The sequence below is a fragment of the Meleagris gallopavo genome, chromosome 5 (genome assembly GCF_000146605.3).
Source record: "Meleagris gallopavo isolate NT-WF06-2002-E0010 breed Aviagen turkey brand Nicholas breeding stock chromosome 5, Turkey_5.1, whole genome shotgun sequence".
Taxonomy (NCBI): domain Eukaryota; kingdom Metazoa; phylum Chordata; class Aves; order Galliformes; family Phasianidae; genus Meleagris; species Meleagris gallopavo.
This window is the reverse complement of record NC_015015.2, coordinates 10,367,558-10,384,353: the sequence shown is the minus strand read 5'-3', so window position 1 is coordinate 10,384,353 and position 16,796 is coordinate 10,367,558. Positions and strand designations below refer to the sequence as shown.

The 16,796-nt window shown below is 49.4% G+C and overlaps 1 protein-coding gene across 1 annotated transcript; it reads right to left on the bottom strand.

Annotated features, from left to right (window-relative positions):
* Nucleotides 1-3,613: 3,613 nt before the first annotated feature.
* Nucleotides 3,614-16,795, bottom strand: CTSD (cathepsin D; the record flags this gene model as incomplete). Its single annotated transcript, XM_010711093.2, has 9 exons — nt 3,614-6,221; nt 6,782-6,880; nt 7,510-7,654; nt 8,500-8,622; nt 9,500-9,699; nt 12,849-12,967; nt 14,263-14,386; nt 16,265-16,421; nt 16,731-16,795. Coding segments are annotated over 9 exons (1,194 nt in total), but the record flags the coding sequence as incomplete, so codon positions are not given.
* Nucleotide 16,796: the final 1 nt, after the last annotated feature.

The window sequence follows — 16,796 nt, the reverse complement described above, 5'->3', positions numbered from 1 at the left end:
GTGTGTATGGGGGGGGAACTTAGGGGGTGGGCAGCGCCCCGAATGTGCTTCTTGCGGGAAGGCTCGGCCCCACTGCTCTTCTCGTGCCTCCTGGAATGAGGAGCAGCCCGGTAGGGGCAGCCGGCTGGTTCCCGCAGCCCCAGCATCACCCACAGAGACCATGGTACTTTATTCCCATGGACGTGGCAGGAAATCATGGGGTGACGTGGGGCAAACAGTGCCATTTGTGCCCTCGGGTGGATGGAAAAGTGATAGTGTCTGTGGGCACCGAGCAGAGCTCATGATATGAGTGGCACAATGCGAGGTCCGTGGCTGCTCTAGGGTGGGCAGTAGGGATGCCACGAAGGATGGATGAGGCCAGGAGGACCCGGCCATGGTCACTGGCACAGGATTACAAAAAGGGTCTCCAAGAGCCACGAGAGCTGTGTGGGAACCCAAATGTGAGTGCTGCGGTGGCAGAGAGCAGCAGGGACAGGCAGGTCACTCAGGAGGACACACCATGTCACCCTGCAGGCCAGCCCGGCGCAGGTGGCTTTGTAATGGCAGCTGCAGAAGGGCAGCAGAGAAAGCTCAGAGAAATCCTGCAGATGAGCCCCTAAGGCTTGTGAAGAGTTGGGTAAAATAAAAGCTTACGCAGGCATTACCTGCAGGGGAAGGGAAATCCTCACTAAGTGCTTTAAGCCTGCCCACAACATGCTGAGTTAAGGAACAACAACTGACTTGAGCAGCTTTTTGCAGCCTGCAACCTTGCAGAGCATCCCTCCTCCAGCAGCAGCAATGCAACTTTTTGCAGGCAGGTTGCTGCCTGCCCTAGGATATGCCACTGCCCCATGGCTTGGTGGGCTGGTGAGGTCCTAAATTCCACAGTGCTACTGTGTGTGTTGAAACCAACTGGAAAGCCAACACAATAGGCAGTCCGGCTTGGATCCTGGATGTAGGCCCTGTAAATAAGCAGAGTAGCACAAAATTTCTGACTGTGCCATTAATTCTCCTCCTCATGGTAACAAATTACAAGGTCCTGGGTATTGGCTAAACATTCAGAGCCCCAGAGTGAAAACTCAGATCTGCACAGTGAAAAACGATCATCAGGGAACCACATGGTCCCATAGAAGATCAGTGTCTTTAATAGTGGGAAATAAGGCAAAAAATGAAGGGGAAATACAAGGTGCCAACAGGTTTATTTGGTGCAGCCAAGCCTGCAGGGGATGTCAGAGATCAAACCAGGTAGCTAAGAGACACAACAGTGTCAGCATGGGTAACTACCAGTGTCTACCAGAGGGATGAGACAAAAGGCTTCCTGAATCCCAAATTCCCTTCGTGGCTTTCCCCTGAGGCATCTCGTGGTGTTGGCAGGGGACAGGTACCAGCCTGGATAGGGCACAGCCCCACCTGTGTCTCATGTTCTCCCATGTCATTGGCTCCTCCACTCGCAAACAACAGGTTTACATCAGCCCAGGATGAGCCTGTTGTTTGTTTGTCTTGCAGAAGTTGTGTACTGCTCTCTTCCTAACGTCAGCAAAGGAGAGAGGATGAAGAGGGAGAAAGAAATTGGAGAGGATGTGGAGGAGGCAGCAGGGTGGTGCTGGAAGCATAGCACCAACAGAGGAGGGCACATGCTGACATGAAGATGATGGGTTTAAAGACTGGGTTGGATGGGACCCCAGGTAACCTGATCCACTGAGTGGCAACCCTGTCCATGGCAGGGGGAATTGAAACTGTACTTTGAGGTCCCTTTCAACCTAAGCCCAGTTCTATGATAAGAATAATAAAAAATTATGCATTATTTATATGCTTCTATTTTGTGTGTTTTTAAAAGTCATATATGCATGTGAAAGAGAGCCCTCTACTTCGAGGGCTACACAACAGGAAGGCGTTTCCTATCCTAAAGCAATTTTGTACCCATGTTGGAGATGCATATGCTACAGCACAATGGAGTACTGGAAGACATACTGTGAGAACCGAGACTTCCACCTCAAATCCTGCTCCAGCTTCCTGGAAGGACATCAGCAGGACTCAACCCTGCTTCTCTCAAGAGAAAGACCGCAGGCACCTCAGCACTCACTCCTGTTCTACCCTGGAAAGTCTTTGATGGATTGCCAAGCCTCACAAGCACTGAGGTGGGCAGCAGCTTGGAAAGGTGAACCCCATCTTCCCACTCTCCCTGGGTTTCTCACTCCTGTCTTGTGGCTTTCAGCCTCTACTCCTTTTCCCCTCCCAGTGGAGCCTAAAAATAAATAGATCAAAGAAAGAGCGGAAAAAGGAGTCACCAGTCCCAAACAACGTGCTTAGTCATTCATGGTTATTAAAATAGTTTCTGAATGCAACAAATTGCTGCGCCAGCCAGAGCAGCACACTGCCTCCATAAACACAGGTCTGACTCCCCTCCCTGTGGGCTGGGGGAGAAGCAGCCTTTTAGCAACCCCAGAGGTAACAGAGGAAGGATCAGACCAGGCACCCTGCTGCAGAGGGGAGGCGGAAGGAAAATATTTATCCTTTTTGAATTAGTGGAGACACTTTAATAAGCAGTAAGCCATCAAATTGTCACGTAGATGGAGTTCTGCAGAGGTGGTGCAGTAAACGAGAACTGATACAAACCAGAGTTTGCAGGTGATATAACCCAGGGCCGAATCCAGGCTGCTCACAGGCTGAGCGCCTTCTGCTCCCCATGGCAAAGCATGAGAGAACAGCCTGGCTGAGGACAGCCTGGCTGTTGGCTTCCCCATCTCTTGGCCAAGATCAAGGTTGAACCTGTTCCTGCTGAGGCACCATGTCTAACACGGCGTGATTAACGGCCCAGGCACGATCCCTACTGCAAAAACAACACCCTCATATTTTATCAATGACATCTCCCCTTGGGCTGAACAGTTGGTTTTCATGACCCAGCCAATCCTTTTGGGTTACAGCCATCCCTTTAACATAGGAAAGGGGTTGATTGAGGTATTAGAGCATCTCAGAGGAATAGAGGCTCTGGACATGCCAGTAAGGGAATCATTTAACCTCTTTGCACGCTTAGATCTGCATTCAGAAAGTGGGATGGGACTTGGCTGCATCTGCCTTACTTATGTAGATGTTTTTTTTTCCAAAGCAGGGATTAGCTCTTATCTTGCACCTGGCACATGGGGCCTTCATTCTGCATCACCATCTTCAGTTTCCATACAGCAGTGCAAGGACTAAAAGCCACTCAGCCAGGCAAGAGAAAGGGATTTCTGCTACATTCCAAAAAAAGAAAACACCCCATGGTCTTCATCACCAGACTCTAGGAATGCAAACTCCATGTCTTAATGGGTTTTTCCATGTCTTAACGGGTTTTAAATTGGAATTAGTCTTGCCTTAGTCACTATAGGACCACATTTTGTTCAAAGCCTAGCAAAAGCTTGTCCTAGCTGGCCCAGCAACAAGCAGGTGGAACTGTCACGTCACTCTGCAGATGCTGTTTCTAATGCACAGAAACAGAGAAACCTAACAGCCTGCCAGTTATTTCCTTAACCAAGAGAACCTGCTGAAACATGTACGAGTCTATACAAGTGAGCTACCAGCAATACTGAGCCCTCAGGTCTGGGAGACACCAGGCCTTCAACACCTTGAACTGCTTAAGAAAAGACCAGACTGACAGTTAAGGGGGGGAAATACTGTATTTTCTTTTCAATTTTCTAGGATGAGACAATAATTCTGACAGCAAATTAGATTAAAAAAAAAGTCACACAGTTAGAGTTTGGTTTAAAAACAGATAAAAGAAACAAGGGGAGGAGAACCATTTCAGTGAAGACTATGATTTGTATTGCAAATGCAGTCACACCCAACTGCTCCTCCAGCCTATCCCACGATATGTTAGTTAGGGTATGGCTCTGGGCTGTGCACTGGGTGACCACGGAGGCTATAAGGCATTGCATATCCACCAGAGCTGCTGTCTGATGGCCAGTTCTGCACAGCTAAAATCTGACATGGAACATTCAAAACCCACTGTCCCCCTCCATGTTCCCCATATCAGCTCTGAAAGAAAAAAAAAAAAACAAATGGGTACTCAAGATGCCATCTCACTGTGCTGGGTAAATCCTGCAGCTTGCAGATGGTCTAGCAGGACTTCAAGGTGTTCCAGGTACATAATCAAGAAGTGGGCTCTCTGGAAATGTGCTGTTGATTTTGAAGCAGTTTTTTTTTTTTTTCAGTAACACTCTGTTCTTAATCAGAAGCATAAGTCCACAGGAATCCAGATCCAGGGTTGCAGGTCTGTGAGCAGGCAAAAGCAAGGTCTGGGAGCAGCAGATACGTCACATCCAGAGTTATATAGGACAATATACACATTAGAAATGTCCCTGCTGTCCACAAAAGACACCTCCATAGCATCAGTTATGTTTATAAAGCCAACTGGACTATTACAGCAGGTGGAGACAAGCAACATTTGCAGGCTAGGTGCTCACTACCCGCAGCTGCCCTCTCATAGTTCATCCGTAGACTTCTTCCCCACTCATGTCCCAAAGCTCATGGTAGATTTACTGTTGAGGATGATGTAACTCACATGTATACATACCTCACCTTGACTAGTTACCTATTCACACACCTGCTGGTGGTTGTCTTGCCACCCTCAGCTCTGTCCCTTACCTCTTTAACCTCAGGATGTGGGAAAACAATGACCATACTCTCCCTCTCAGCATGGACTGGGAGCTGTCAGGAACTCTTCTGATCTCTACTAAAAACTCACTTTACCATCCTCCCAGTTACCACTGTCTCCTTGCTCACCTGGTGTATGCTTACTGATGCCCGACCAATGAAACAAACGCATCCAAATGCCCAGATCTTGGATCTCCAGGACAAAGATGTGGAACTACAAACATAGTTTCAGCTACCATCTCTCCAAAACAAGAAAATGCTTTGTTTGGTGCTTTACAGCACAGGAGGTAAATGGACAGAGATCTCACTGATGTTAGTAACATGGGAACAACATGCCAGGTAGGGAGGATGTTAAACCCTGGGCTTTGGGACTTAGTAGGGGAAAAAGGAGTGCAAATGCAAACCCACAGCCTCCTGCCTGGAAGACTTGCTGCCTCTGCCAACCATTTCTTGAGTTTAGGGACATTCAAAACACTATGAGTAATGTTTTCCAAAGCAATTAAATGATCTACAAGCTTTAGGAAACATTACCCTCAACTCACTGGTTCTGGAAGAAGCTAGCAAGGAAAACCTGGGAGAAGCTCAACAAACCCAAGAAAACTTGGGCCTAGTGACTTTGCTCAGCCTCAGCACAAGGCTGGGCCTTCATGGACATGAAATCAAGTGACTTGTATTAAAACCTATTGTGACCCTCCCCCCCCCCCCCCCCCTTTGTATTCTTACTTCCTGAAAAGTCCCACTGCCTGGAACCCTCCTGTAAGTCCCTGCCCTACTAGGTCTGAGAGGCTCAGGCCAGGCGTGCTGACATCACACCCCCTGCTCTCACTAGTGCCTTCAAAACACAAGACACACAAACAGAGCCCCTCAATACCAAAACTCAAATCCTGTACATGCTACACAATCCCCTACTGCTTCAGCCCAGGACATACTCTCTGAGGATCAAACCAGCACCAAATAATGGAGGTCTAGCAATTGCTTCCTCACCCAGAGTGATGGGCTTGATCCCCACTTCAGTGACAAACCAGAAGTACCACCTGATTTCTCCATCCTTCTCCCCCAGTGAAGCCCCAGCACAGCAACTCTGCAGGAACAGAGCCAGCCAGCTGCCTCCCCAGGATCTCTGGGGGCTCATTCAGCTTTGAAAGCAGATCTTAAAAACAAATACTCAAACATCTAGCAGTAAGCAAGGGGCTAGTCCAGCTGATTTTATCAACTACAACGATCCCAGCACCACTTACTCAGAAGGGGAAAAGTAGCTAGCAGGACAATAACAATGACTATTTTCCTTGTAACCTTAAGTCTAGTTGAATTCCTTTTTGGTATTTTTTTTCCCCTACTGAGTGGGTTTCTAATCCTGATAATCTTTCTCTACAGCTTCTCTACAGCTCCTGTGTGTGTATGCAAGTGTTTGTGTGTAGCAGAGACAGAGAGAGGGGAGGGGGGTCAGGCGCTTAGACACATTTGGCGAAACCAACAGAGTCATTATCACGGTCAAAGACAGTGTAGTAGGGGCCAATGAAGACATCTCCCAGGATCCAGAGAGGGCCCCCAGGCGGTGGGACATCCAGGCCAGAAAACCCACTCAGGCAGATGGTCTCTCCTTGTGCAGAAACCTAGAGAAGAGCAAGAACTTCAGCCAGAGGTCCCCACAACCTTACAGACTTGCAAATAGTACCAGCCAACCCCAGCTGCACTTCAGCCTCTCTCACATCCTGGGATCTGCAGCTTGCAAGAGCTGCTAATAGTAAAAGCCACTGCTGAAACTCCTGAAAATCTGCACAAGGTGATCTTCGTAAGCCATGAGACAACAGTTACCTTCCATGCAAGACTGGAGGCCTCCTTTAAAAGGAGGCCAGCATAATACTATCAGAAGTCAATAGAAAAGGCAAAACATCTGTAGAAAGCATTCAACTGCCTACCCTTTCCTTCTCTCCCCTCCCTGAGCAGGGAGCATCATGTAGGAGAGCTTGCTCCTGCAGGACGTGGAAGTTTCCTGGACCCATCAGCCACTACCACCACCACAATCTTTCAGGCTTCACTTCACCAAGTGCCAGGTCCAGGCTTGCTTTTACTGTTCTGGGATTTTTGGACTTCATTGCTTGGATCCAAGCAATAGAGACAAAATCAGGTCTTGGGAGAGAAGCTGGGCTGTCAAAAGCTGCCCTGGACATACCTTGAAGACGTACTGCTCCCCAGTGAGCTTGTAGGGCTTCCCACCTAGCATGAGTGTGACAACAGGCAGAGACGAGATCTTATCGCAGGGGATTATGTACTGAAAGAAAAGCAGCCAAGACATCAGATGGTAGCTCCCAAACCCTCAGGAAACAACAGTCACTCACCTGGAATGGTCATGTCTTCCCCCTCCTCCCAAAACATTTCTCATCTCAGGGAGCCAAAGCATCCTGAGCTGGGGTAAGTGTGCTGCCACCCAGGGCACTGAGCAGTGGGGCCAAAGGATGTTAAGAATTGTTTAGGTCTGCAAGGATGGAGCCAGAGGATGGCAGGTTCAGGTCCAACTCTGCTGAGCCCCTACAATCCCCATCCCTCCAGGATTTCAGGGAGGAAGACGACCTTGGGAGATTAAGTATGACGGTTAAACACTTGGCACGGATGGGCTGTCATTTGCATTAGATGTATTTGTAATTAAAGTGCCTCTGGACTCTCATTAATGTGAATCCTTGGCCTCAGCTGCAACTCACATCCCTCTCCTCCACCTCCCCAAGATCAGTGGCAGAAGTGACCCAAAGCACCAAGTCCTCCTACTGCTCCCATCTCCATTCCAAGGACAGAAGGGGGCTTCCGGTGCTGGGGGCTTTTTCTGGAGCACAGATTGGGATCAGAGAACAGGAGACCAGCATCTCTTAAACGATTTGGGTGCAATTACATTCAAAGTGGCTTCACCTGGCCTTTGATGAGTGGTTTTGCACCAATGGCAGTTTGCAGCTCCTTCACTTCCTTGGTGGGTCCAGTGATGAGAGAAGTGCCCGTGTCCACAATGGCCTCACAGCCCCCTTTGCAAAGAGTCAGCCCATTGGCAACATTCACCCTGGGGAGAGATGTCCAGAGAGTAGACAGTCCTTAGAGATGCCCCAACAAGAGCTACAGAGAACTGAACTAAAGCGGGGATGTCTGAGCCTGGGCATTATACAGACATGCAGGGAGGACTGCAAGAGATAGCCACGGAAGGCCTGAGAGAAGGATGGATACTCAAATCCTGACGTAGCAGCAGGGTTGTTTCTCTGCTACACATAGATCCCGATTCCACACAGTCTCTGCATGACTGAAATTAAATAGGTGCCTTGGTGCATGTCTGCATTTCTGCAGATACCTTAGATTGCTATGTGTACTGGTAGGGGTTTGTGCCCACACTACTGTAAAAAGCAAAGTGCTAGCCAAGTGCTAAGACAGCTTTAGGGGTTGTAAGCAAGGGAAAGATTCACATACATTAAGAAGGCAGGGGAGGAGTTGTTTGGCTTCCTCACCCACATCAAGTTTCACAGTGGTGCAGACAGATAAAACCTCGCCTTGATCTCTGCAGGCTTTGCCAATGCAGCATGGCTTAGGGAAGGCGACAACTAAAACCCTGCACCAGGGAGGGCAGCAGCCCTCAGTAAAGAAGCACACACTGATCACAGCCTGCTCTTTAGCTTCTATCACGTGGGGGAGCTCAGAATAGACAGCAGGGCTGGCCGGCAGCTCCCCCTTCCCCCTGCCTCCAACAATGCGCACTGATTGCCGCACCGTGCCCTTCAGGCAAGGGCTGCCTTCCTGGGGCTGCATCCTGCTCATCAACAGCTGCCAACCGACAGCTCAGAGTTTAACACACAGGAGGCTCTCAGCACTGCTTCAGGCGTGACAGGGCTGTCTGCACAGGGGTGCGATGGGACTTACGAGTCCATGTGGACCTGCCAGTAGGCTTTGCGTGTGACATTCACCCAGCTGAAGTCGCCACGGTAGTATTTGGGGTCAGTTCCCCCCAGCAGCAGCTCACCGCCTGGCTGAGCTGTGGGATCCCTGCAAAGAAAGACAAATCACCATCATCAGGGGGGTAAGGTGAGGAAAACCCCTCCACGCATCCCCAAAACACACTGGGGAGTTTGGAGGTGAAGCACAGCATTAGTAACATTGGAGGTAAATAACTTATACTGCCCTATTATATATCAGTATAAAGACAAGTACTCTGAGATAGATTAGGGAAGGGGAAAACTGGAATATTTTCCAAATCATCCTGCAGAGTATCTGTGCCCAAATCCACTGCAGCCAATGGCCTCAGAGCTGGATCCTCAAGGTTACTGTCAGATAAAAGACCGCTGCTGAGCAGATGGGAAAAAATATGGTGATAGGGGAGGGACAGTGCTGGAACTGCCAGTAGTAGCCCTCTCTGCTCTCCCCTCTCCAGATGTACTCCTTTTTGAGCTGAAGTGGGTGCTTGGGGTACCTTAGGGTTGGCAACAACTGGTCAAGACAGTAGATGGTTTTCCCAGAGCAGGAGGAAGGATAAGCCCCATCATCAGTGCTTGTCTACAAGGTGACACAGGCACGTGGTTTGTGGATATCAGCTGCAGACTGGGGCTGCGTTTACCCCACTAAAAAGGGCTGCCCTAGTTGCATGTGATCTTATGACTGCAATCCTTTTATTTTATTTATTTTTTTACTTCTTTCCTCCGGAAAGAGCCTCTCTCTTCTTCAGAAGTCAGGTAGCAGATCTACTCAGCTTTTTTTAAGATTAGAAATGCAGCCATTTTACTATTTCCCTTCTCCTTACTCCATACTAACGAAAAGCAAAGTGTTCAGCCCTCCCACTCCAGCAAGACATCCCTGTTGAGACCCCCTCAGCAATACTAGTGCTTATCCTGACAGTGAGATATGGTGCCACCAAACCCAGCAGTACCTGTTAAGGTAGAAGGAGAAGATGTTTTTCTCAATCAGCTTCTGCTTCATGACATTATCAAAGAAAGGCGTGACCTTGTCCACAGAGATTCTTGGGAATGCCATGCCCAAGATGCCATCAAACTTGGCAGCAATGAAGGTGATGCCTGGCTGCTTCACAGCCTCCCCAAAGATCTGGTTCTTGATTTTCAAGTTACCAAGCTGTAGGTAGAGGGGACAGAAGGAAAGAGTTTGTGAAAAGAGATGACCCACAGAACTAGGGTGAATATGGGTCCTCACTAAACACAGGCTGTCCCTCAGCACACCATCATGCTTTTGTCCTTGCATTCGTAAGTAACTGAAAACAGATAACATGGTGCCACCCTCCTTGGTGGGACAGCCCGCTCTGGCTATCCAGTAGCACCTCAAATACCTGTGAAACCCTGTGTCCCCATGTGCAGGAGCTTCCCTTCACTCACTGCGCACCTCACTCAGCCCTCTTAGACTATTGCTGGGTTCTAGCATTGGTCAAACCATTTTGTAACTCCTCCTTGTTGTGCAGGGCTTGTCCTCTCACTCTATAGCCCTTCCCTTATCCATCCAAAGCATACCCATGTTCCTTCACCTGGCTGCTGCATCCATACCCAGTTGGGACCACCAATTCTTCCCACTTCTGCTAAAGAACTTTGCAATCACCCAAATACAAGAAATATTCCCAGGATCTTGCTTCATGTCCAGAAAAGAGACCAGCTCACACAGACCTCTTGTGGCAGGAGAAGAGCCAGTAAGGAAAGTGATGTTGGCGCAGAAATAGTAATCAGAGTAAGGCAAATACAGAGGTCATTAGAAGGACCAGTATTAGAAGGACCATCTGCACTGGAAAGCTGAAACTCCTCTCCACGTTGGACATGGCACAAGGGTCAATTCCCAGGAAGAAATGCAGAAGCTGCCCAGCTTCTGGCTCAACACAGGCAGTTTTGGTCTCTGTATTAGAGCACTAGCAAGCAGCCCTGTAGTAAACAAGGCTGGACTGCACAGCTTGGCCTTGCCCACCTGATGGCAGACAGCGATGGTAGATAATGATCCCTGTAAATGACAAACATCCCCTCAGGGTTAGACAGACTGACTGGGCAGGCGGTGCTGGCTTTAATGGTATCTACAGATCAGAAAGGGCAAGTCAGCATTGCAAAAGCTAAAAGCCACATGGCAGGATGTGGGCCAGAACAGCTCACAGCAACACATCCGTTTGTAAGTCCTATAGCTTTCAAAAGCTGTTTCAAACAGCAATTGCTCTACCTCTTGAAGAGAAAATGCACAGCAGGGCCACCCTCCACGAAGGGCAGCTATCCAAAGCTGGTCCTGCAGCAACTCAAAAAAAAAAATCAATAAGGCTTCCACTGAAGGAAAACAAAGATAAGACTGAGTTGGTTTGAATTCCTATTCCGGCTCAAGAAGCTAATGACAACTTGGTGGTGGGATCTCAGCAGGCTCATGGAGACGCTGCCCATCTGTGCTTGATCCTCAGCAGGACTGAGACCCAAGTGCATCTTCAGCCACATGGCAAACAAGGAGCATGGCAACATGAAGCACTGCTCTTCCACAGCAAGAGTGGCGCTCAACACCTTCAGAGAGCAGGGGGACTCTGGGCCACCCACCAACCAGTGCCCTTCAGTAGTATGCCAGTGCTACCATACACTTCTGGGGCTGTCTCCATCCATCTGGATGGCTGGAGCTGAGACAGCAACTCTGGAGGCTGTTTCAGAGAGTCTGTACTCCAAAACCACAGACTGCAAGCTTGCCTATAGGAAGAAATGCCCAGGGGAATCATCATGATATTCAGTCTGAAGGTCTCTGATCTCCCCTTGTTCTGCTGCACTAGAAGCACAGTGCTGCCCAAGAGCCATGCAAGAGGTTCCTCTTGCTCCCATCCACACAGAAACTGAGCACTACCAGCTGTGCTGGTTGCCAACAGCCATCCTCACTCCCCTCAAACAAGCTCAGGCACAAAGTTCTTCCTCTATGCTGCTGGGAAGCAGAGAGCTAATTAGCAAGCAGGCATTAGGGTGATAATTACAGAAAAAAGTTGCAATTTTCCTTCTGACTCACTTCAGCCCCGCATTAAGCTGGAAAGTGCCTAAACCAGCCCACACTTTCACAGGACAATAAAGCTGCTGTTTGCCTTACTCCATGCCTGCAGGAGCTCCTTCCAGATCTCCCCATCCCTGCACAGCTGCCATACAACCAGCTCTGCAACCAGCAGGGCCCAAGCAGGCTGCTCTGCCTGCTCAGTAAACAAAGTATGCAAAGGTTTGGATGGGTGGCTGTTTTCTCACAGAGTTTTTCTAAGCTCACTGAAGAACACGTCATGAAACTGAAGTGGTCCCAAAGCCAGGTGGTAGAGAAAAAAAACAAGTATGAAGAATGAATAGCAGCTCCCCCAGCTCCCATCCATTTTCCAAGTTACCTACTCTAAGGATGAGCTATAGAACATTTACTACTTGCTTGCACAAAACTCCAGGCTCTTCTTTAGCTTGGATACTTTTCTTCTAATTCTAATGGCATTAGTAGCCTAACACTTTCCAGCTCAAACTAACACAGAAAGCTGAGAAGCTCTGGATTTGTGCTTATTCACAATGCTTAGTTTCCCTCCCCTAGGCAAACATATGCTCTTACTCCAGCAAGGACAGCCAGTAACTTGAAAGCACGTGTCCCACAGACTACCAGCAGCTGGTACACTCAAGTGCATTTGTCCCAGGGAGCACCTGAAGTTCCAGAGTACACACCCTTTATATAGCAAAGTATTCAGCCTTTACTTGCTGGAAGGAAATTGAGACAAGAAGCTACGAGCAGCTCAGTGACCTCCAGCCAGCCCATCAATGGCTGATGGGAAACCCTTAAGACATTTGAAGGGGTAGGCACCACTCCACACAGGACCAGGATGAGGCTGGCTCTGCAGTGGCAATGGAGCCAATTTGTGTTCTGTGTGCCATCGGCTGCCTACATGAACACTTCCTGCCATCAGAATGTCAGCCAAGAGCAAGTTGGACATCAGCAGCAGCCTGCAGGTTGGTCCTGGTGCACATAGTTAGGATATGAGTTTTCCAGGGTCAAAAAAAAAAAAAAAGGATGGCCAGAGCACACCTGCAGCATGGCTCCTGCTCAGCTCTGCTTTCACTGACCCCCTAGTTAATCCCTTCCTTAGCCCTGCCCACCTCAGGTGTAGTTACCTTCTCACTTCAAAACACTTTGAAAGACGGTACTGAAGAATGCTTGATACAAGTGGAACACTCCAGAAGTGAGACCCATTGAAATCAAGCTGTTTCAAGTACTTTTCCCAAAAGCTGGCAGGGGGAAACTTGACCATTACTTACTGTGACTGTGTCCTGGCTCAGGAATCCAGAGAGGCTCCCAGTCCCATAGTGGATGGCAAACTCAGTGCCATTCTCCACATAGGTGCTGGATTTGGATGCATCATACTTGTGGTGCAGCACTGCAAGCAGGGAGGGGAAGAGATGGACATGAGCATTAATATTCCTCTGCACCTCAAACAGGCTTCAGTCACAAGAAAAACACACCTCAAAAATGCACCAGGAACATCTGCTATTTGCCTCCCCAGTGTTAACCACAAAATAACTCAATACCCAGCTACACAGCATGCCTGGGGCACAAAGACACTTGGTGCTGCAAGGGCCAGCTTGAATGTAATGAGAAGGTCTGGGAATCAGGCAGGGAGATCCAATTTGGCACTTCAATAGGATTTGGCCACAGTGCATTAAGAGCCTGGACTATACATGGCTGGCACATGTCAGGGCACATTAGACAAGGAGACAGATGTCCCTATGGCTGCCTGTCATGCCATGGAGAGCTGGGTGGCTTTGAATATACTCTGCTCTGGACACAAACACTTGGACTTAATGTCTTATCAAGGCAAGTTGGAAATCTGTATGTCCATTTTTGCTTACACAAATTAAAAAACAGTACTGTTTTCCCACAACCTATGCTGTTTGCATTATAGGGCTGTACAACACAGGGCAGAAGTTCAGATTCCCTCTCTGCCCTTAACAGCCATTGGAGGTCACCTCTCACTTGTTTTTGTTGGCCCCTTGGAGTTCCCCTTGCCACTTAAACAGCACAGATGGTGGTTTCTTTATGGCATTTCACCATAGCTGGGTTTGAAACCTGCATTTGTGGAGGTTTATTTCATAGTAACATCACAGAGCAGAGGAAAAAATAAAGAAAAGAATGTAATTCATTAGATGTTCTCATCACAGGGAAGAGTGACTACCTGGTTCATGTTAATTATAAAACCCATAAACATGCAGTCACATGCTCCATGCAACAATAAAACAGAAACTAGGACAGTTTATATCAGATCTGGCAAGAAGCTGCCCTTCCCCCCTCCCCCCCCCACCATTGCGCAATGAAACAAGTCTGTAATTTGGGGAGAAACCCAGCAACCTGGGGAAGCATTCATTGGTTCCCAGCCACAGGAGCAAGGCTGCTCAGGAAGGCTGGGCTCATGCGTGGGCAACAGGGAGCAGCTTTAGGAGAGAGGGTGTGAACTAGAGGGGCAGGGAAGGCTTGGCACCAGCCCAGACCTCTCCTCCCTCCCTCCAGGTGGATCAGCAGAGTCTATTAGCTACTTTGCTATAGCCAGGTCGTCCTTTCAGCAGGAGAACATGATGATGATGCAAGCTAGGGGCTTCCAGTTCATGGCAGGGGCAGGTTCATTACGTTAGTTCCCGCATTGGCACTGCACAGGGAAGGACAAGCTGTGACACTTACAACAGGCGATGTCCAGCAGGTGACAGTGCACTGATGGCACCCAGAGGTTGGAGGAGCCTGTGTCAAAGACGACAGTGAACTTCTGTGGGGGGGTCCCAATGCCAATCTCACCGTAATACTGGGCCTGCAAAAGAAAAAGGAGCCCTGTGAGCAGAGGTGCCCAGTGATAATGGAGTGCATCCCACATAGCCACCCTGAGTTGAAGAGATAACTGCTGCAGTAGCATGGGATGGGCACAAGGAACCCTTGTCTGGTACCCACACCCATGGGTGGAGGGGGGGTGTCCTGATAATATAAACACTCCCAAGCTAATGTAACAGATGTAATAGCAAAGAAAATAATGACATCTTCCTCAAGGCTTTTTTGGGGGAAAAAAAAGGGACTGGCTTCTTCTGTAGCCACTGCCTTTGTCCCACTCATGAGAGTGATGGGCTCTACAAGTGCTCAAACATAACTACTGCAGGTAGAAAAAGCATAAATGGGGAGGAGAAGCAGGATGGGCACTTGTAGTGAGGACTGAAAGCATGGAAGGGAAGAAGGTGTGCAGGCAGAAGTACAGCTCACAAAGGGAAAGAAAAAGCTGTGAGGAAGGCAGGGCAAGCACCTGCATTGATGAAAAGCCAGAACAGCACAAGTTGGCTGGAAAGCTGCTGTGCTGGCAGGTCTGGGGAGGAACTGCAAGTCACATGGGGTTATACCCATTGCTGCCATGAGGGTTTCAGTACTGCTGATGAGCCCTGGGGTGCAGGAGCATAACCAGTACTCAAGTTGGGTGTGATCAGTTTGGGGGAGGAAGCCTCAGAACAGGAATAAAGGTGCCTACTCCAAGTGCACCTCCTGAACACTTGGTTTCTCACTGAGTAATTAATAACTCATTGCCACTAACTGCAGTGGGGAGCCAGCACTCACTTCACTACTTCTGGGGTCAGCCCACCTAAAAATAACTGACTATAAGCTTCCACTCTGTCACCAAGGTCAAATCCCCTCTGAGTGACAGAACATTTAAACTCACCCATGCACAGGTTACTATGAACAACAGCCAAATCAGCTGCCCTACAGGGCTGTGGCATGGTGGCCACATAAATCCCATACACAGACAAATGAAAGCAACCTGTGGGGAACCACATGAGGTGGCTGTCTGTTTCCTGCAGCTCTTCCAGCAAGCAGAGCTCTTCTCAGGCTCTATTAGGTTCAGAGAGCACCAGCAGACACTTACCCAATATCACAGGTTTGGCTGGTCCTTATGACTGCTTCAAGATGCCCCACTTGAGGTGGGTACTTCCCCTTTCTTCCTGAACCCAAGACTGCACTTCAGCTGAAGCTACGTATGTTCTGGAGCAACACCTGAATTCTTGCCAAGGTTCTTTAGCTTGGCAGTGTTTCAGCACACTGAAGTACAGGGCAAACACCTGAGTCCTGGCAGCACAGCACCCCAGACCCATGCCACACTGGGGCTGGTTTCAACACCACTGCTTGAACAGTCACAACTCTTCCTTATGGGATGGGGCTCCATAAGGGCCTGGGGAGTAGTACCAGCACCTTCCCTGTCCCCAGGTGAGGGCTGTGCGTGGGACAGACGCATTTGTGATAAGATCTCATCTGCACTATCTGGGATCTTCTTTCAATGCTAGTTCTACTATCTGGGTGTGGAAACATCCCTGCATCCACCAGAGGATTGTTCCAAGGAGACTCAGAAGGAGAAAGCAGGGACAGGTTTGGCACCTGTGCATGACAGAGTGCAGCACAGCAATGCTAGGAGCACCACCAAGCCTGCAGGTCCACATGTACAACTACCATACACGGCAATTAATGGGAAAGATGGAAGGAAATAGGTCACAGAGCAGCAAATCCAGCAGCTCAGTGGCACCATGCTTATTATTTTTAACTTCTTAATGATGTTAAGCAACTGAAAGATTTGGCAATGGTCCTCTGAGCTGCAGCAGGTGGCACAGCTCTGCCAGGAGCACCAGGACCAGCCAGGACAGCAGGGCTGGGTACTCACATCCATGTAGTTCTTGAGGATTTCTGGAGTGGGCTCAGCCAGGTCAGAAAAGCCCAGCTTGAACTTCAGGAACTGCGTGATGGCATTCATGTCGGGGATCTCGCTGCCCACCTCAGTCAGCATGCGGCGCGTGGAGGTGAATTTAGTGAGGGGGATCCTGTGGGGCAGGGGAGAACACCCGGTTACAGGGGCTCTATTGGCTGAGCACCCATCACACTTCCTACCCCCTAAAGAAGGCAGCCTGGCCCCAGCAAGACACAGATGAGGCAGACAATCCCCGATCCTGAAGCACCACACGGCACACCCAACCCAAAAAGATGGGGAGAGCCCAATCACCGGCAACCCTCATCTCAGCAGAGGGAAACCTCCATAAGGGCTGCGCAGAGCCCCAGCACAACCCCAACCCCGCAGCACCATGAATCAGCAGCGCCAGCCCTCCGCACGCCGCCGCCGCCCAATCCCTCACCTGACGAGGGCCGCGCAGGGCCCCACCAGAGCGAGCAGCAGCAGGACAAACGGGCCGCGGGGCGCC